This window comes from Macaca mulatta, chromosome 6 (assembly GCF_049350105.2).
Source record: "Macaca mulatta isolate MMU2019108-1 chromosome 6, T2T-MMU8v2.0, whole genome shotgun sequence".
In the NCBI taxonomy this organism is placed as follows: Eukaryota; Metazoa; Chordata; class Mammalia; order Primates; family Cercopithecidae; genus Macaca; species Macaca mulatta.
Window position 1 is genome coordinate 60,787,673 of NC_133411.1, and position 22,578 is coordinate 60,810,250.

The 22,578-nt window shown below is 38.3% G+C and overlaps 1 protein-coding gene across 1 annotated transcript in view; it reads left to right on the forward strand.

Annotated features, from left to right (window-relative positions):
• The window catches only part of ITGA2 (integrin subunit alpha 2), a 101,714-nt gene that overhangs the window by 39,150 nt on the left and 39,986 nt on the right, over nucleotides 1-22,578 (forward strand). Inside the window, 5 exon segments of the mRNA NM_001260822.1 lie at nucleotides 14,441-14,550; nucleotides 15,445-15,536; nucleotides 18,787-18,901; nucleotides 19,066-19,193; nucleotides 21,842-21,990. Of these exon segments, the coding sequence (NP_001247751.1) occupies nucleotides 14,441-14,550; nucleotides 15,445-15,536; nucleotides 18,787-18,901; nucleotides 19,066-19,193; nucleotides 21,842-21,990 (594 nt within the window).

The following is a 22,578-nucleotide window of genomic DNA, read 5'->3' on the forward strand; positions in this document are numbered from 1 at the left end:
TCCCCACTCACCTTGGAACTTCAGATTCTGAATCTCCGTGCTGTAGAGCTCTTTTCAATGAGTAAATGGGCTGTTGTTGGCTTATCAAATAAGAACTGTAATGTATGGCCAAGTGCAGTGGCTCACGCTTGTAATCTGAGCACTCTGGGAGGCTGAGGTGGGAGGATCACTTGAGCCTAGGAGTTAGAGACCACCTGGGCAACATAGGGAGACCTCATCTCTATTAAAAATCTAAAAATCAGCTGCGTATGGAGGTGCATGCCTGCAGTCCCAACTACTCAGGAAGCCAAGGTGGGAGGATCGCTTGAGCCCAGGAGTTTGAGGCTGCAGTGAGCTATGTTGGCACCACTACACTCCAGCCTGAGTGACAGAGTAAGATCCTGTCTCAAAAAAAAAAAAAAACAAACAAAAAAACAAAACAAAAAAAAAACCAACACTATAGTTCATAAGCCTTTTTTCTGTGTGAACTTCCATTTGATACTCTAAACAACTGAATTCAAAGAAAGGTTCAGGATCACATGTTGGGCCATGCCTGTCTATTTGATGAGGAAACAAAATGAAATCATCCCCTGAGAGGGCAGCATTTCTCAGGAGGTGTCTTGGAGGATGTAAATCGTGAGCTGGGTTTTAAGCAGTGGGGATGAAGAGGCTGGAGATGAGTATTAACTAATGTGAGGAGACTTGGAAAACAATGCATGTAGAGACAGTTTATCAATCATCTGGAAAGATAAGAACATCTGGTTGGAAACTAAAGATTAGCAATTACTGTAACCATTTGGGATACGAGAGAGTTGCATGTCTAACAATTATCAAGTGATGCTTTGATAATTATAAAGTGGTGAGGAGGCTAGAAAGACGATATGGTTGGTATATTTTGACCTTGGAATCTAGCAGATGAAGTAGCTAGTGACCCACAGTTTTACATATTCAGCCCTAATTTTTTCCCTCAGACTGCTATATTAAACAATTCATTCAATGTCTCCACTTTAATGCCCAGTAGACATACCAAACTTAACTGGGAGAACACAAGTATCTGATTTTCTGCACAAGCTACTGAGGCCAAAAATCTTGGCTTGTCTTCTTTCTCCTCCCCTATATCTTATCCATGAGCCAGTCCTGTTAATCCTATCACCAAAATACCAATTATACCTGGCCATTCCTCACTGTCTCTCCTGCTGCCACCCTGATAGAAGCCAACACCAGCTCCCACAGGCACTGCTGCAACAGCTTCTCCACCTGCCTTCAGCTTCCCTTCTTGCCAGCTTTATTCTGCTCTCTTTGCTCTAGCCAGTGTGAACTGTTAAAAACATGGCTCGGCTAGGAACAGTGGCTCACATCTGTAATCCCAGCACTTTGGGAGGCCACGGCAGGCGGATCATTTGAGGCCAGAATTTCAAGACCAGCCTGATCAACATGGTGAAACCCCATCTCTGCTAAAAATACGAAAATCAGCCAGGTGTGGTGGCGGGCACCTATAATCCCAGCTACTCCAGAGGCGGAGGCAGGAGAATCGCTTGAACCTGGGAGGTGGAGGTTGCAGTGAGCCAAGATCATACAACCGCACTCTAGCCTGGCTCACAGAGTGAGACTCCATCTCAAAAAACAAAAACCACAGCTCATTCCCTAGATTAAAATTCCCTAAAGGATGCTCTGTGATTGGGTGTCAGCCTGGGGTGTCAGCTTGTCTTTCCTATTATCATCTTTTACACTTTCTCCTTTGCTTTCTATGTTCTAAGGACTAAGTCTTTTGTCTGTTCCTTGAACATGCGTAACTCATTGCTGTTTCAAAGCTTTTGCAAATTATTTTCTCCTGCCTGGAAGAGTCTTCCCTAAGATCATCACTCAAATGGTTTTCATCTTTCGGTCTCAGCTCAAATGTTTCCTCCTCATAGACCTTTCAGAGCAACCCTATCTATATAGCACTCAACTGCTGAGTCGCTCTAGCTTTACAGGTGCATTTATTTTCTAACAATTAGTACTATCTTAAATGATATATACTTGTTTATATGCTCCTTATCTGTCTCCTGCCACTGTCTCTGAGTTCAGGGACATTGTTTTGTTGACTGCTGCATTCTCAGCACCCAGACTGATATCTGGCACTGAGTAAAGGATCAATAATTATTTGTTAAATGACTAAATGGAAGTCCTAATTCTAAATGATTCATCCCAAGTGCTATACAAAGTGAGCTATAGTAGACTGACTTAGGACGTATGAAGTAAAAGGGAGCTTCAGATGAACTCCACTGTTCTAGTCCATAGACATGGCCTAGCTGAGGACATCTGGCACTGAATTTGAAGTGATTCTTTTAAGTAACAGCTTTCCTGGGCAGAGTAAATCTAAGAGAAAGAGCCAACATCAGTAATAGACATTATTGAAGGTGATAAGCCTTTCAAGGATTGTAAGGGGCTCAACCACTGGCCATGCTGCAGGTTGGAAGTTGAACAAGACGAAAAGGGACACAGAGTTGAGAGGATCCCACCAGGCAGAGTCCTGGGAACACGAGAGGCAGCCATATCTCCTTTCTCTATCTAAGATTACCTCTAAGTATCCAAGACATTGTTAAAAGACAAGTATATTTGCAGTTTATAGTGAGATTTTAGTGCTGGTAAGACCAGGGACACTGGACATTTCTAAATGCTGCCTGGACCTTCTCATGACATCACTGAATGATGAATAAACACAGGACAATAGGTCTGGGAAGCAAGGCACCACTCTATTATTGGCTGGGCCAGTGCTTTGAACAACAGTATAGAGCTTTCTGGCAAGGTGTAGCACTGAGTTTAGGCTCAAGGCCTAATCACCAGATGATACAAGCATACCCCACTATGCAAGAGGAAGAGACAGCACCTGTCTGACCTGAAGGGCTGAACCATATGGAATTGAGAAGCAGGAAGGACAGACAACAAAAGTTGGCCAGGCAAGTCTGTCTGGGTCCTTTTGTTGGTCTGGTCTTATGAAGCAAAGAAATAAGAGACGCAAAACCATGGACATGATTTTCTGAACTACATGAGGTACAGAAAGTGCAAAACATAGTTGCTGGCCTTAAGGAGTGTGGAATAGAGTCAGTGAGGAAGATTGTTATGCAGAATAGACAACTTTGAATAATACAGAAGACATCACTCAATGTAAACCCCTTGCAGTTAATGGTGTTGGTTTTCTTTTAGTGTCACTAGCTATAATCACTTAATATTAAGAGCTCATATTCTTTTCCCAAGGCTTGGATCATTAGAGAGACAAGGTTTTCTCATGACCCAGCCCTGCCAAGGTACCTTGCCACAGAGGGCAGGGCTGTGGCCAGGATCCAGGTGAGTGGGTTATCCCATTACAGTGCTAGAATGGGCCACGTTAGGACAAGGAGTCTTCACGACTCTAGGCTCAAGGAAAATCATATGAAACTTGGAACCCAGAATTGCCTGTTTGTTTTGACAATGGGCCCTGTGCCCTTCTCTACTCTTAATTTATGACAGTTGCATAGGCATTATGGAAGTAGCAGATGTGGGAAGGACTGTTTCAACATTGACTTTCCTTCTGATACTAATCAAGTTAGCTTTGGACACAGAAAGTGGTATGACCATGAATTATTCCTTTGCAAATTGTGAGTCCTTTTTCCATGGATTTATCATCTAATACATGCACATGTGCACGCATGCATGCACACACACACACACACACACAACTTTGTTTTCTTTATTCCCTTACTTCTTATTCTGAAGCTGTCATTTTGGTACCCTTTTCCTCTGCTTACTTTGACTTCCTTTATAATCTGTCTACCTAAGTCCTGACTTCATGCCTTTCCCTCAAACAACCCACCGAAGCCTCTAGTCTGAGTATTCTTAAATCATACTCTGTTATTTTTAAAGTATAGTTTTAGCTCTTTCATGTGTGCCATGTTTCTAAGAATTTATCGGCATATTTACATCAGGATCTACCAGATTTTAACAAAATAATCTTAAATCTTTTGCTAGTTTCATTTATGAGACTTTCATTGCACTATGAACTTCAACTCTAGAAACAGTGGTGACATGGCTTTGATAATTCTGGAGCCTTTTTAACAGTCTCAGGTGAGCGGGATAATTTGAAAGCAAGCTGACCTCCCAAGCAGAGTACCTGGGCAGCCATCTGGCTGTAAGTAAGGCTGTGGTCTGTTCTCTTTTCAGTGTAGGCGGAGGGCCATTCCGCTTCAGAGCCCTTACTTCACACACAGGATGTTCCAATGTGGATGATGCAATTCTTATCACAAACAATCTACAAAGGATTGAGATATGTTTAAAATCATTTCCTGGAGTTTGTGGTGATATGCACTCTTTTCGTTTGTCTAATCTGAAGGCCTGTTGCAAGAACAATCTGAGCTCATTATGTGACTCAAAAACCAGGGGGAACTGCAATCACTTGTGTGAAGAGGACTGACTGGGAATTAGGGTATTTCCAGTTGTAGAAATGTCTCATTCTAGCAAGGACTAGTGTATTCTTTTTTCTTAAAGAGAGAGCAGAAATAGAACATGTGTCATAGCAAAAAAAAGAAAAAAAAATCCACCTATATATGAGCTTATAGTTTTAACTTTTTAATTGAGAAAAATTTTAATAAAGCTCTATGTGTGTTATAAATATAACATTGTCATCCATAGATGTGCCTATAAGAGAACTTTAAATTAAAAAAATAAAGAAAAAGTGTTTAATTCTATAACAGACATCAAAGATTATGTCACTTGATACTTCGGTAATAACAACACCTGGTATTTATTGAGTACTCTTTCCTTGCCAAACATGTAATACCCATAATTACTCTAGGAGCTTTGCAAAATTATTACCCCCTTTACAAATGAGAGGAGTGTGACTCAGAAAGGTTAAGTAATTAACCTAAGATTACAGAGCTGATGATTAATAACGATAGGGGAAGCTAATGCAAAATGAGATAAAACGTTCCAAATGTACATATTTTTGTAAGTATCCAAGAAGGAGAGTGACAGGATGTAACTGGCATTTATAAATAATATTTAAATTTTATTTTAACATACACTTTATGAAGAGAAACTTTCAGAATATTGAATGGAAAATTCTGTTACAGAATTTATAGCATCATTGGCTTTACCATCAAGTGTTTCCTGGGCAAAGATGATAGTCACCATCCATCTTTTCATCCTCTCATAGACAGGAATTTCTTGTATAAATATACTCAGGAGCCAGAGCACAAAGGTTTTCCCTCAGCTTCCCCACCACCCCCTGGGTGACTTTGGGAAAGTCATACAACTTCTCTGGAGCAGAAAGTATGCCCTCCCTATCAAACTGGAATGTTATGAGCACCTTGTGTGGGAATAAAAGTAAAGCACTTCAGAGCCCGGCTCGGTGGCTCATGTCTGTAATCCCAACACTTTGGGAGGCCAAGGCGGGTGGATCACTTTAGGTCAGGAGTTTGAGATCAGCCTGGCCAACATGGTGAAACCCTGTCTCTACCAAAACTATAAAAAATTAGCTGAGCGTGGTGGCAGGCACCTGCAATCCCAGCTCCTTGGGAGGCTAAAGCAGGAGAATCACTTGAACCCGGGAGGCCGAGCTGAGATCACATCACTGCAGTCTAGCCTGGGCGACAGAGGGAGATTCCGTCTCAAAAACAAAACTGGGTCCTCCCTACCTCTTCCTATCCCTTCAACCAATTATCATCTGGCATTTATTAGCTTCCATGCATATTGATTAGCTTCTGTCCATTTCTTCTTCTTCTTGGCCAAGAATGCTATTCCAATCCTCTTTCCAAAACAATCATGTCTTTGTCTTTTATGATATAGCCTTTTAAATATTAGCCAATTATCATCCTTTATATCTGTTTCAAAGATAAAAGTCTCTTGCCTTAGGTTGTCCTGGCAGTGCCATTTAACATGCCAGCTTCATTTATTCACAGAGTTTGCTTTTATCTTAGTTGATTTAATTAAATTTATTTATTTATTTATTTGAGACAGAGTCTCAGTCTGTCACCCAGGCTGGAATGCAGTGGCTCAATTTTGGCTCACTGCAACCTCTGCCTCCCGGGTTTAAGTGATTCTCATGTCTTGGCCTCCTGAATAGCTGGAATCACAGGACACCATACTCGGCTAATTTTTTTTTTTTTTTTTTGAGATGGAGTCTCACACTGTCACCCAGGCTGGAATGCAGTAGGGCGATCTCGGCTCACTGCAAGCTCCTCCTCCTGGGTTCATGCCATTCTCCTCCCTCAGCCTCCTGAGACTGCAGGGACTACAGGTGCCCACCACCATGTCTGGCTAATTTTTTGTGATTTTCGTAGACACGGCATTTCACCGTGTTGGCCAGGCTGGTCTCAAACTCCTGGCCTCAAGTGATCCCATCTCAGCCTCCCAAAGTGCTGGGATTACAGGCATGAGCCACTGAGCCTGGCTCTACTTTTATTTTAAATTTATAACATATACATTCCTTTTCTTCTTCCATTCAATTTTATTTTTTACTCATAACTTAATCCAGTGTTTGATTCTGTAAAGACATTAGAAATCCAACTGTAATATATTCTTACACTTCTATTTTAACTTTAAATACTTATTGTTAAAATTTTTATAAATAGTTATTATGCTATTGCTGTACAATTAAGCCATCCTCAGCACTATTAATACAGGTATCCAAAGTGGCATGTCTCATATCAACAATGACAACCCCCCACCGAGAGGCAGAGGTTGCAGTGAGCCGAGATCATGTCACTGCACTCCAGCCGGGGTGACAGAGTGAGACTCCATCTCAAAAACAAACAAACAAACAAACAAACAAAATTATGGTAGGAAAGACACTTTAAATATCCCCTGATTTACTTCTTCATTCCTTCACTCTGGATACAAGTTTGTGTGTGCACCTACAAACACATGAATACATACATACCTATTGTTTGTGACTCTCACGTGGGACAGATATGTTGCTCCAGAATGTCTGGGGTGCTTTAATGATCTGTAAAAATCCTCCATGCCTCACCAACAAGTCTTATAATTTTAAGCTTTCCTTTGTGATAATGTGTGAATATCTGTTTCCGGAATAAAGTTCATTTACAAAGGTGATTAGAACTTACACACACACCTTCCTAGTATCTGGTTGTCAAAGACATTTACATCCATCTATCTCCATCTAAAGAAGGATCTGGGGAATGCTAAGTGGCATAAGTGGAAACTATTTATTAACTTGCTATGCTCCATATGATGGGAAAGCAAACAGTGCTTCTCTAGAAGAGTTCTAAGGGAACTTAATATGGTAAAAAGAACCAGCGATTTTGAACAAAAGGGCAGGAGTGCAGATATATAGGCGTTGCTTTTGCTTAGACCCTTAAAGTCTATTTCTTTAAATGAAAGCATAAATAGTTATACACTTGACTCACAGAGTGTTTATAAGGATCAAAGGAGATAATGCACATAAAAAATGCTTTATGAGCTATAAAGCAGTTTACAAATGTTGCTATTCTAGTTTTTGTCATCGATGAAACAACCATCTGCCAAAGCACCTAGTTGCCCATGGGCTTTGATTTGCAAAATGTGGTAGTCTTAAAATTATCCCCCTCTTTCCCTTCAATAGCCAAGAACAGGAATTTGTATTATCACAGGGCTTTACGGTTAATATTTTAGCTTTTGATTTTAACTTCTAGAAAACTACTTGTTGGATGACAAGAAGTAACATAATCAGTTTTTATTGATTGTATTTCTTCTAGTGCCGAAGCTAATTTCTGGAGTTTTTATGAGACAGAACAGTTAGCTTAAAATGTTTTAGCAATAGTGAAGTTGGTGGACTCTTTATCATGAAACTGAAAGACGTTGAAGGTCTAGCCATCCCGCTAATTGAGGAAACAATGTGGAAGCCTAGAAGTCTGAGGCAAAATAATGAGGCCTAAATATTAAAATTGCCTTTCAATATATGCCAAAGAATTTAACTATTAAATTTATAATAGCAGTATTTCTAAATAAGACCTGAAAAATGAAATGACTGTCTTTACCTGTCTTCCTTCTTCCCAGAGACGGGCAGCCTTCATGGGTGAATTCTTTCCATCACAAACTCATTTTGCGTTTACCGGCAGAAAGCAGGTATCATTTACAGCTCACCAAGCACCTTGTGTTGTCCATGGCCTGGAACTAAACAATATAAGAAACAACATTTATATACTATAGACTTTGAAATTTGTACGTCCATGTAGATATCATGTAACTACAATAAGTTTCTAATCCAAAGTAAAATATCTCCTTGGATGACTTACAGACCTCTCAAACTTAAAATATCTCACAGTGAACTCTTGAGCTCCCCCTATCGCAAAATCTTGCTCTACTGACAGCATCCCCTTTAATCTGATGGTAGTGACAAGTTTTTTTCAGTTTCTCAGCCAAACATCTTTAGGCTGTCTTTGACTGTTATTCATTCATTCATTCATTGAAAGACCAACTCCTCAAGAAGTCCTGCGGCCCCTACCATCATACTGTGTCTAAAACAAGACCACCTCTTACCACTTTCCCTTCTGCCAGCCCTGTATGAGCACTCCATCATCTGTTGCCTGAATGATTGCAGTTGCCTTCTAAGTACTTTACCTGACTCAGTTGTGCTTCAATACTATCATTCCCAACAGTGTGGCCTTCAAAATTCTCTAAAATATGTCAGATCACATCATGCTGTACTCAAAACCCTCCAATGGCATTCTCATTTCCCTCAGTTGGAAAGCTGAGGCCTTCTATTAATCATTACATACAAGTCACTACATGATCTATCATTACCAGTAGGACTACCATCTCCTTCCGCTACCCCCTCACTCATTCTTTTCCAGCCACAGGGTTTTTGCATTTGCTGTTCCTGCAGCCTGGACTATTCTGCCACTATAGTCTTAAAGTTTGCTCTTTAACCTCCTTGAAGTTTTTACTTAAAATTACCTTCTGAGTGAGGCCGTCCCTGACCATTCCAATGAAGATTATACTGCTCTCCACCCCACATTCCTAACTCCAGCCTGCTTATTTTACTCCCAAAGCACTGATCACTACCACTATATGTTTTACTTACTTACTACATTTATTGTCTATTTTCTCCCACTAGAACGTAAGCTCCTCAGGCTAGAAACTGTTTTACTAATTTATTCACTAGTATATCCTCAGTACCTAGAATGAGGTCTGGTACATAATAGGCCTGGCCACCATGTATAGACTCACAGATTGTATACTGCACAAGGCCTGGACACACCATATGAGGAATGGTGCCCACTGGAGTTGTGTATCATTTCAGTCCCTAAGAGCGCAATAAACGTTTGTTATAAAATTGAATAAAACAAAATGTTTTGCCCTACTATCTTAAGTACCTCTGTCAGTAATCTCTGGTAAAAATCTCGAGTATTGAAGAAAGCACTTGGAGAATTTACAGACTCACAGACCAAAGGAAGATATTTATAACAGCCCCTAGATTGTGGGTTTAAAACTGTCCTACCTACACCACCATAAATACTGCTTGCTAACTAAACAAAGTATTTTGAATTCCACTGGAGGTAGGCAAATTGGCTGTGTTTTGAAAGTCTACATAATCACTACTTTCCCACAAGATAATTGAACAGTAAGTGTTATTTAAAGTAGTCTTGGAATAATTCCCAGTTTCACTGAAGGAAAAGAAAAGTTTATATCTTGGGATTTTGTTTTGTTTTGAGAATCAGCACACACGCCTGTTCATGCAACTCTTTTGTCTGGTTGGGATTAAATTAAATCCATTACTTCAAAGAGGTTTTGCCATACTTCAGCAGGTATACTTACCAACATATCCTATTTCCCACCTTGGTAACAGTCTCTCTTGGTGTGTCTCTTCCTGCATGTAAGATTTCGTAGAGAAATATAACAGCCTCCCTCATCTTCCTGTCTGATTAAGTTAAGAATGTCACAATTTTCTTGGAATAGCCATTGGTGATGTCATTGCCTCTTCTTATGAGGGTGAGTTGTCAGGAACTAGGATTTCACTGAGGCCTTAGGGTATGAATGAGGAGGAGAGTCTGCTGGAAATGTTTCTAGTAAAGAAGGTAAGCAAAGGTTAGTGACTTCTCTGTAGTCAACAACATGACCTGTAGCCTACTTACTAATGTGGTTCACAATATTTAAGAAATGAGTCATATATGATGAAGAAACCCTTGTTCTTCAAGAGTTACCAAAATGGCCTGTTTTTCCACTATTTTCTATTGCCTTGTGTTAAGAGTTTAAGATAGCATAATACTGTCAGAGATGTATTTGCATGTATCTTTCGGGGAATTTCAAGTGCATTCACATCTTTCTTGTTAAGTGGCACGCAACTGCACAGATGCTTACTTTTCTCTTCTTTCTGATTAACTTAGAAGAGCTGCAGTTTTCACAGAGGTGATCGTGATGTTATAACCCCCCCTGAGCTGCAAGGTTATCAAATCCTGAATTCTTAGATAAGGTAGTAGGAGGTGACAGGGAGAGTGTCCAGGGAGTGCTTAGTTGATAGAAAAAAAACAAATAGTCTGCTCAGGGAGAAAACAGCGAGTAGTTGCAGCTTTGCGACCGGAGGTTCTGATGAATGAAACAGTTAAATTTTAGATCAGACACACTCCTCTTTTGTTTCTCAGCAAGCCTCTCTTGGACTGTGGTGAGGATGATTGGAAATGTGCATAGTAGAATCACCTGAATTTGGCATTACCATTTGGTATTGTCTGAACATACCCTGTTCCTACCTGCCATTGAGTTTGCAGTTGGTGTTGTCTGAACACACCTTGTTCCAACCTGCCATTGAGAACAGTGTAGCCTAGGCCCCACAGTATGGATGTGCCCTCACAGGACAGCTGTGCTTGGTGTCCAGTCTACAGCCCCTTCATATATCACACAGCCACACACCCCTTCACATAATTGTGGCCTGACTCCCTGTGTCTGGTTTCTAATCCATGCTAGTTCTAGAACCCACCTCATCTGCTAAGATCATTTTCCCAATCTGGGCCCTCTGCCAGGCCCTCCTGCAGCTAAGAGGAAGGACACTAGCCTAAACGTTAAGAACCTGGGCTTCCGCACTTGGTTTTCACTAGCCATGGGAACATGAGCAAGTCACTCATCCATCTGTGTCTCAGTGTCTCAGTGATTCCATCTGTAAAATGGAAATAGAGTAAAATGGAGATGAGATCATCCCCAGTGACTAGGCGCAGTGGCTCACACCTGTAATCCCAGTGCTTTGGGAGGCTGAGGAGGGCGGATCACTTGAAGTCAGGAGTTCCAGATTAGCCTGGCCAACATGATGAAATGCGATCTCTATTAAAAAAGTGCAAAAGATAGCTGGGCGTAGTGGTACATGTCTGTAATACCAGCTATGGAGGTTGAGGCAGGAGAATCACTTGAATCCAGGAAGTGGAGGTTGCAGTGGGCCAAGATCGCGCCACTGCACTCCAGCCTGAGTGACACAGGAAGACACTATCTCAAAAAAGAAAAAGATAATCTCAGGCTTCTTCTGCAGATGAAATTAGATAATCACATAGTACCAGATGTTGAAAAATTTACTATAATTAATAGGAATTAATTAATGAATGCCAAGGGGCAGAGCCACACTTCTTATGATAGTTTCTTGCTATAAGGTGCTATTTTGTTCTCTACATTTACTCTAGAGTAAGCTTTTGTTTGAGAGAAAAAATGCCAGTTTGATGCATAGAAGATATGCAGAGGCTGAGTCAGGAACAGATGATGCAATAACACAATAGTAACAGAATGTATGATGCTTTTCTCTCAACTTGGTTGATTTTTTTTTTTTTAACTTTTACTTGAACCAAACAAGCAAAAATACATGCTCCCCAGAAGAACAGAAGTAAGGATTTTCTTTGAGAGGCTGAGGTGGGAGGATCACCTGAGGTTAGGAGTTCAAGACCAGCCTGGCAAACATGGCAAAACCCCCTACTAAAAATACAAAAATTAGCCAGGTTTGGTGATGTGGGCCTGTAGTCTTAGCTACTTGGGAGGCCGAGGCAGGAGAATCGCTTGAACCTGAGAGGCGGAGCTTGCAGTGAACCGAGATGCTGCCACTGCACTCCAGCCTAGGCAACAGAGCGAGACTCCATCTCAAAAAAAAAAAAAAAAAAGGAAAGATTTTCTGCTTAACTTCTTAACTTTTCCTTAACCAGGAAACTCTTTTTAAAATAATGGCGTAGACTCATCCATTCATTTGCTTGTTCATTTGTTTTTGTTTTTGTTTTTGTTTTTAACTCATTTGTTCAATGAGTGGTTATTCATTGCTACAGGCACAGATTTCCTAGCCCTTATGTACCTTTCCTCTCTAGTAGGGGATTTAGTCAGTGGGAAGCAGCTAGTGGGCAATATGACTTTTTCTTTTTTAAATGGGATGCAGAAAGGTCAGAGGCTATGAAGGTACTTAGGGTTACCCAGAGTTAAAAGAGCCAGGGGACTTCCCAGAAGAAATGGTGTCAAACAGGAGATCTAACTAATGAGTAAACATTGCCAGGCAGAAAACAGCACATATGAAGACTTAGGAGCAACAGAGACTCTGATTTGAAGGAGGAGCTAAATTCGATATGACTGAAATGTGGTTTTAGGAAGACACATAGAAAAAGACAGGGTTAGAGAAGAAAGTTAGAGTCAGATTCTTTCCTTTTTACGCTTTATGTCCAGCATGCAAAATCAGAGTTAATGCTGTGTAGTACTACTACGAAATGAAGACCTGTGCAGATGGAGAAAATCAAGGCTCTGGAAGACAGTTTTCTCAGTACAGGCTCTATAAGGTTCCTAATTTCTTCTGCACTATCATGAATTTGAAAGACATCAGATATGCTCAAACACGTGTTCCAATTCTGCACTGGTTCCCTCCCTTCATTAAAGTGACTATTGGGACTTAATAATATTCAACATTCAAATTTCTATCTTTTTCAAAAGCCTTAACCCATCTGCCTGGTATTATTGTAAACCTAACTATGGTAATATTTTAAAAGGTAAATTATGCTAAATTATTAGCTCATAAGAAGAAAAAATCTTTCAACTCCAACGTTAAGGCTAATTGAATTAAAGTATCTTAGAATGCTCTATATTAGTTTGAGAATAATTTTATAAGATGTACAAGGAGAGAACTTATTACTGAACTATTAACTTTCAAAATAATCTGTATTTTCCTTTTTCCCTGATTGTTCATGCTATTCTGTCTGCTAACACTTCAGGTTAAAACCTTCATCCTTTGGTGTCCATTTTTGTAGCCTTGGACCATTTTAATGTTTCTTCTACTGGTAAATTAGATCATATATTCCAGGTCATTTGAATTTTTATTTTACTTGTCACATATATCTAGTTTTACTAGATTTAGAAGACAGCAGTCTGATTTAATCCTTTTGTATCTACTGTACCTCAACATGGGGCATATGTTGTTTAATGATAATTATAAAATATATATACAGAAGGCTCAAGAATTTTAGTTTCTTTGATATTTTAATCCTTCCCAATATTGACATGAAAAAAAAAATGGAAGCAAATATGCTTCCATGTTAATTGAATGCCGCTGAGTAACCTGCTGCAGTTTCTAAAGATCAAACTGATACCTGGGTTCTTTCTGTGCAATCTTCTGTGGTTCCAAGTGTCAGGTTAGTTCTTCTTCAGGAAAACCCATAGTCTCTAGGTGAAGTTCTGAAGGAAGTGAAACTAACCAAAGGAAGGATGTAAACACCAATCTCATCCTGTATTCTAGACATATGCAGGTTGTTACACATAAAGATAGCTCGTAACATATTTGTTCTATATTTTTGCTAAGTATCCCCTTATAAAGACAGTTAGCATAAAGCCACTTAGATAAGGTATCTGCTCTCTAAATGAGTCAACATATGAAAATGCTCAGGGCATAGAAAGCACTGAGCAAAGGCTAGTTGTTGTTCTTGATTTTAATTTTGTTTCATTCTTTAGAGCTGTGCTGAACAATATGTAGCCATGAGTCACATGTGACTACTGAGCACTTGAGACGTTACTTTTCCATATTGAGATGTGCTCTAAGTATAAAGTCTACACTGAAGTTCAAAGACTTAGGAAAAAGGAATGTCAAATATCTCATTACTAATTTTGATATTGCATGCTAGTTTTGATTGCATGCTAGTTTGGATATATTGAGTTAAATAAAATATATTTTTAAAATTAATTTCACCTGTGGCTTTTTATGTTCTTAATGTGGCTGGCTACTAGAAAATTTGAAATTATATGCGTGGCTCATATTCTTGGCTTGCATTATATTTCTATTGGACGGCATTGCTTTAAAGAGACCTAGGGTGTGTGGCAAAGCAGCAGTATTACAGACATTGATCAAAGCTCTTGATCAGCTAAGCAGAAAGGAAGCAGGTCAAATCGTAGCTGAACAAATATAAACTATTCACATTGAAATTTAAATGTGTTTTTCACTGTTTGTGATCAGGTTTATTTTTAAGAAACTACACTTAACACTTTGTGTCTAATAAAAAAAGTCTGTTTCTAGGTTACTTGTTGGTTCACCCTGGAGTGGCTTTCCTGAGAACCGAATGGGAGATGTGTATAAGTGTCCTGTTGACCTATCCACTGCCACATGTGAAAAACTAAATTTGCAAAGTAAGTTTAAATTTACTTGCGAAACAAGTGATTTGTCTTAGACTCAACTGAAAAATAACATCAAAACAATCATTGTTCTGTCTTAAAGAAATATAGGCAGCTTTTTTTTGCCCTTATGTCTTTAGAAATATGGGGCACAATTGTATCCAAATTTCCAAAACAGTTTGGAAACTTGACTTAACGAGATGTGTGGAAAATGTGCTGTCTCCTGGACCATTTACCTCCAGACCATGGACTGATTTCCATCAACATTTTCAATAATTTTGATGATTACTTGCAGAAGTCCGAAACCATCCATATTTCTTTCTCTCCTCTTTGCAAAATAAACCATTAAGCTTGGAAACATAACTCAAGAATGGATACAGTGGTTGATGCCCTAGGTCAGTGGAAGACAGGAGGTGGAGAGATTTATTTAGTATATTATATGGCGAGTCTAATTTCCTTTCAACATTCACCCACTGTTGCTTTGAGCCAGATTCTATCATAGGGCATTCTTTGATAACACTTCAAGGATATTTTTACTGACCCAGAAAAAAAAAGGCATTAGATAGAGCTACTATGACTTTCAAAAGAGGAAAAAATGGTGTCCTCAAATGTATTTTGTTTGGCCAGAATATTGTAAAAAATAATAATAATTAAACATCTATGAGTCATATCCTCTTTAGAGCCCACTCCTTACTGCCTTATGCTCTGCAGCCTCACACATTAATGTGAGTTACCAGATCACTGAAGGCATTGCATTTCCCCACACTTCATTATATAACTCAGGTACCTATATTGATGACACTAAATTCAATGCTACGTGAAAACATGGGTGTGCCTGGTTTTTTAAAAATATCTTTAAGTAAATGAGGAATATTTAATCACTTAAAAAAATTGTTTTCCCTTTGAAAGCTTCAACAAGCATTCCAAATGTTACTGAGATGAAAACCAACATGAGCCTCGGCTTGACCCTCACAAGGAACATGGGAACTGGAGGGTTTCTCGTGAGTGTTTACTTTACAAATCATTATTCCTCTCAAGAAAGTATGTAGATCTCCCTCACAATCCCTCCCAATCTGGAGGTTTAGATGCTTAGAACTTGCTTGTTGATAAATTATGCTATTTATTTGGCTATCCAATGTTGAATATTCAAAATAATGTTGATGTGTAGACTTTTTAGGATATTCAGCAAAACCACTGCTACTGTATGTCTTGAAGAAAAGGGAACAAAAAGAATCCTGATTCTTTGCCCTTGAAAAGTGTGTTGAGTATTTGTTGATAACAGCAGAATCCCAAATCTCATTTCTACTTCCTGTAGGATCAGTCAAGATAGGTACTGCTAATTTAAAAAGTAGGTTTCAAAGCTAAAAAGTATTTTTGGTTTTTAAACATTTCCTGTAATTGTTCAGTAATCTGGTGTTATTTGAGGCACGGAACAGTCTCTCATATCATATCAGTGTTCACGTTCATTTAGTTATGAAAAGAGTAAAAAGACATCACTAATCAGTGAAATAGAACGCCTTATTTAACAAGTGCTTTTGGAACAATTAATTGATTAATATTTACATATCCAAATACACTGTCAAGTGAATTGAAAGTTAATATAAAAAAATAGAGAAAAATGGAAATTTTCTGAAGGATGGAAAAATTTCAGAGTTTAAAGCTAATAAAAAAAATATAGCAAATCGTTGAAAGGATTTGACTATATAAAAAAAGGGAAAAACATCACACACCAAAAAAAGAAGCTTAAAAACAAATAAAAACACAATCTTATTTGAAATTTCCATTGACTCACATAGGTATGCGTATGTATGTATAACCCTGTTAAAATTGTCTTAAAGAGGTCGGGTACGGTGGCTCATGGCTGTAATCCCAGCAATGTGGGAGGCTGAGGCAAGTGGATTACCTGTGGTCAGGATTTCAAGACCAGCCTGGCCAACATGATGAAACCCCATCTCTCCTAAAAATGCAAAAGTCAGCCAGGAATGGTGGCACACAGCTGTAATCCCAGCTACTCGGGAGGCTGAGGCAGGAGAATCACTGGAACCCAGGAGGCAAAGGTTGCAGTGAGCCAAGATCGTGCCACGCAAAAAAAAGAAAAAAAAATGTCTTAGAGAGCGTAATTCAACTTTATATCAGTTTTATCTAAACCATTGGCATGCTTCCTTAAAAATCCTATGTTTTATAACTGTATTATTCTAAAAATGTAATCAATTTTGAACAATGTCATTCTATTTTTACTAATGGATATTACTATTCTGATGACTGTGCTGCCAGTAAGTGAATTAAGTATTGCTTGTGATATGTGTTAAGATCAGTGCATAAATGAATATTGCAAGGGATCTTTATGGTTTATGATATTCCAAAGTCTTTACAATAAGGTTTCTTTAATTTTTTGTTTGTTTGATTTTAAGGTTGCAAAAATGTAAAGAAAGAATATAGTAATACTTAGAGATTACAGAATGTGTCTCAAAATTTTTAATCTATAACTCCAGATAAAGTAAAAAATAAAAGTTAAAAAGCCAGAGAATTTGAGAGATTAATTAACATTACAGGTAGCAAACAGAGAGGCAGAAAGAGAGAGAGGGGGAGAAAGAAAAAAAGAAAAAACCCGAAGTTTCCTTTACATACTTAAAAGGTCAAAATCATAAGATACTCTTAAGAATTATGTGGAAAAGACTGACAATCATCACATTTTTTTGAAACTTATTAAGTTCTGGGCTTACAGTAGGAATGTAGTTCTGGCACTTGCAATTGGCATATTTTAATTTCAACTTCTTAATGCTGTTTTCCATTGCTTTTAAAACAAAAAAATATATATATTTTTGAATACTTCATGAGTTCTTTTTCAAAGTGATTTAAAAAAACTTAGGAATGGGGATATAGAAACCAATGATTGGTATCTGTTATTTGGTAAACAAACCAAAGACATTAATAATGACTTTCTTCTAATTAATTGGCAAAATAAATCAGTTTTATAGGGAGAAAACTATGCCTTGTTCATTGCACATGAAATATGGCCAAAGCTGCTTCCCCTTTGACAGTTAAACTGGGTCAAATAAGTTTCCTTTTATTTTTCCAATTACTTCACGCAAGCCCATATTCTTCTGTTCAGTTTTAATAATTGATTCACAACTTTACATAATGCTACATTCTGTAGGCATTTTTAAGGAACTTAATTAGATTCTCTTTTGTACTTGTCTCCTTTTTCATCTCTCAATTTTAAAGTTATTTAATCTAATGTTTCCTGTGTTATTTAATCATGATTTAATCAGGAGTTCTTGGCATTCAAGGACTCCTGAAAAGGAGAGAATTGGGATTGCATTAATGGAGATATTAAGGATTGGAGCAGGTATAATGTGAGCAAGAAGACAAGTACCACTCAGAATTAGTGACTGCAGTTAATTAGGAAGTGGGCAAGGTTAGAAACTGGTAGTCAGTGAACCTCCTTTGTGTTTGCTTAGCATATGGAGTAATTTCGAACTGAATTTTCACACAAAATTTGCCCTCTCAACGCTCCTTTATAAATTAGGGAATCTGGCAACGCAGCCTATTTCACACCAGTGGGCAGGCAGAAAACACAGTGGTCTGTACATAGGCATGAGTTCTTCATTCACCATGATGTCTATACCTGACCCCAAGCCCTCTTTCAAGAGTTAGTGCCATTAGGTTTATGGTTTCTGCTGAGCACTATGAATGGAAGGAACTGAAGAAAACTAATGTTCAACAAGAACAATGATAATGATGCTAGCTAACAATATTATATGGCATTTGCTATTTACCTGGCATTGTTCTAAGTGTTTTATATCTATAGACCCATTTAATCTTTACAACAATATTAAAAGATAGAATGTGTGGTTTTCCTCATTTTACAGATGAAGCACCTGAGGCCCAGGTAACTGAGAGACAAAAAGTGAACTTGCATGCATTCTCCTCCTTGGTGTCCTCTGGAGGGAAAGCACCTGTTTTATCTAGTTTGTTGGGAGACCTCATAGACTCCTCCCTTCTCTGACACCTGCTCCCAACAGTCCCAGCACTCCTCCTCCCACAAGGCTTGCCACTGGGCACAGAGCATCTGCCGCATTCTCCATCACTTCTGCTTGCCCCAAATGCATTACTGACTCATTTGATTTTGAGTTGACAATTATTAGTATCTCGGAAAAGAGTAGAGATGATTTCTGAGCTCCATAATGGAGAGGTAGAAGTTAGCATTATTCATATGTTTCCATTGATTGTTTTCTCATTTCTTTGAAGACATGTGGTCCTCTGTGGGCACAGCAGTGTGGGAATCAGTATTACACAACGGGTGTGTGTTCTGACATCAGTCCTGATTTTCAGCTCTCAGCCAGCTTCTCACCTGCAGCTCAGCGTAAGTTATTAATGTGCAGATGGTCTGAGCAATGCCTTACAGTTAAAAGAGGGGAAAAAGGTTATCAACTAGTGGCACCCAAACCCTCCTTAAGTCTCATTTTTATATGGCTGTGAAATGTGACTTACCTTTGGAAATCTGCTTCTTTCTCTTTTCCTGTGTAGCGTGCCCTTCCCTCATAGATGTTGTGGTTGTGTGTGATGAATCAAATAGTATTTATCCTTGGGATGCAGTGAAGAATTTTTTGGAAAAATTTGTACAAGGCCTGGATATAGGCCCCACAAAGACACAGGTATGGACAGCAGAAGTGCATAAACTACCTTATGACTTTCTTTCTGAAAAAAATTGTTAGATATAAAGTCTTAATTTTTATATTTGCCGAATCCCCATTTTAAATGCATTTAATGGTAATTTTTAAAGTTAATTGAAACTTGTACTACATTGGGGTTATTCTACCTGTGGCTTTGCCCAATACTGGTCTTTTGACCTTAGAGTTCTATTTCTGACACAAGCATTGAAGATTAAAGGTATGGGATATAACTTTTTTTTTTTTTTTTTTAAGACTGAGTCTTGCTCTTGTCATCCAGGCTAGAGTGCAATGGCACAATTTAGGCTCACTGCAACTTCCGCCTCCTGGGTCCAAGCAATTCTTTTGCCTCAGCCTCCTGAGTAGCTGGTATTACAGGCTCCTGTCACCACACCCAGCTAATTTTTGTATTTTTAGTGGAGACAGGATTTCACCATGTTGGCCAGGATGGTCTGGAACTCCTGACTTCAGGTAATCCACCCGCCTCCGCCTCCCAAAGTGCTGGGATTACAAGCATGAGAAGCATGAGCCACCACACCTGGCCGGGATATAACATTTTAATCTTCCTTTAGTTTCCTGTCTTTCCCCTCTAACCCATGCATTACATTTTAAAATTCAGTATGTATTTTTATATACATTTGGACTAATAATTAATTTCTTTTGTTTATTCCTTGCTGGTAAAACAAGTATTGAATTCTGAAATTTGTATAAATAAGTCACTAAGCATAATTCTACCATTTATGATAATGTTTTATAGTTATTTATCATATTCCAGTTTAGCTTGTCCTTTTGCCTACAGAAAAGGTCTTTTCAATAATTTTATATAGCTCTTTATATTTTAAGAAGTCTTTAATTTGCTTTTATGTCTTCTTGAAGTAGGCAACTAAAGCTCAATAGTATTATTTTAAAGTTCAATTTCCGGTTTGGGTTTTTGTTTTTTGTTTTTTTTCCTTTCTGATTGAATCTGCCATTTCCTGAGCCATTCTGATTGTAGCAGTATACTGAACCAGTGTCAACCTGGACCAGTTCACCATTACCAGTGTATGTTCGTGGATTGCATCTGATACTCCAATGTCCAACATCTAATACAAATTGTTGATGTATTTTTCCCTAAATGCTTTCCAGCTATCTTTATTGAAATTTGCTTCTCTGCTTTCCTGTTCACTATCATGTTGTTATATGTTTTCCCCCATTGAAACTGCTTTTCAGTACCAAGAATATCTCAATACCCACAGAAGCCTTGGAAATTTCCCTGTGGGCATTTTCCAGGACATTCTGCTAAATAAAACTACATATAGCACTGGTTTCCAGAAAGCACCACTCTTATAGCCCCTTATAAGTTTTCATATGTATCTTCTTATTTCTTCTGTTTCTAAATGAGTTGCCCTCATAACGTGACTAATTTTATTTAATAGCCTCCTATATAGAATTCACAGTCTTGCTCTTTTGTGTCTTCCTACCACAGTGCATCTGATTCCTCTCTAGAAGTGGTTTAACTCAGTCTCTTTTCTTACAGCCTAAATTTGACCTTCCTGCAAATCCTAATCTACCACATTTCTTTACATCTTTCTTCTTCTTTTTCACACAGAAGTCCTGGGGCTCTGTCATGGGATTACTATCATCTTCCTCTCATATTAAACTCTGAAATTCTCAGTTATTTTTTATTCTTTCCTCCCTCTCAAGTCTTACATCCCTAGAGAAAGGGGTCCAGGAATATTGTATTTCTGACTATCTTCCCAATGCCTAGCTTACTGCCCCCTTGGCAAAACGCAGCAGATGGAACTCAGAAATCCAGTCCTTGCTCCTTCCACCTCCTTACATACTGACCTGTATTTCAGAGAGCCTCTTACACTGATCCCTCATTGCACTCCTGTTGTGGAAAGCCCATCTCCTTGGCTTAGAAGATGATCTCAATGTTTACAAACAAAGACATTAACAGAACGGTGTGACCTTGTTGATCTCTAGGATTAGGGAATGCTCCCAAACATCTTGTTCAGAAATTCTTTTTTTTCAGCTCTTTCAAATAAGATGCTTTCCAGTGGCATTTTTCTCTGGAAGCCAGAAACTCCCTGCCCCACATGCACATATAGCATCTTCTTGCCAGAGTTGCTGAAGTCCATAATAGAGGAAATCCAGCACAATAAAGAGACCTCAATTGACTACACTGATTAGGAGCACATTGGTTTTTGTTGTATTCAATTCTAATTATTTATTACATAGTTACTGTCCTTCAATGACATGTTACTCTTCGTCTGTGAGCTTCTGTCCACTGGTAATTAGAATGTTTATTTAAATCAAGTTTAATCTTCCTGTTAAAAACAGTGTTCTAATAGTCATCCATATTAAAATATTATAGGGCAGTATTAAAAACTACAAATATTACTCTTGGGAATCAAATCATACACTGTAGGACATCATCTTTCTTGGCAATAGTACTGCTATTGTACACCGATGGCCTCTAACGAGAAATTATTCCATTGAAAGAAAAGTAACTATCAAGAACAAAGTTGGAAGTGATGCCTTTAAGCTATTGGCCCATGTCTAAATGTACTTTTGATTTTCATTTTATTGGTTAAGTAGAAATTATTTATAATGTAATGACAGCCCATTAATAAATGTCTCCTCTTTTGAAGGTGGGGTTAATTCAGTATGCCAATAATCCAAGAGTTGTGTTTAACTTGAACACATATAAAACCAAAGAAGAAATGATTGTAGCAACATCCCAGACATCCCAACATGGTGGGGACCTCACAAACACATTCGGAGCAATTCAATATGCAAGGTAAGTTTTGGGGCTAATAGGCCAATGTTTTCATAATGTAAAACGTTATATTTATGTGATAAATAAGAAAAAGTAAGGAAAAGACAAAGAAAAATAATATACCTGGTACCTCACTTAAATCAGAACTAATAAAGAAAAAAACATAAGAGCATTCTATGTCTTGAATACTTTGAGAAGGCAGTTGGGAAAGTTAAATGTTTGATTTTAGGATATTTATAAGATATTACATGATTTTTATATGAATTTATATGAAATAAATGAAATGAGAAGACCTTAGATTAAAACAGTAGGAAATGGGGCAATCTGTCATAATTTGTTAAGATTCATCAGAGATCCAGACAAATTGAGCTCATGGACCACTTGGTGCAAATTAACAAAGGCCACAGAATCTTAAACATATGAGTTTAATTTTATTACACTTATTACAATCAGTGGGAAATATGAAATTATAACAATACTGCACTCTCTTGATTCTTATCTCAATTTCTTTATTTTCTCAGATCCACTGACCTTTGTCTTCACTCTATGTTATAATATGTTTTTATTATACTTTAAGTTCTGGGGTACATGTGCAGAATGTGCAGGTTC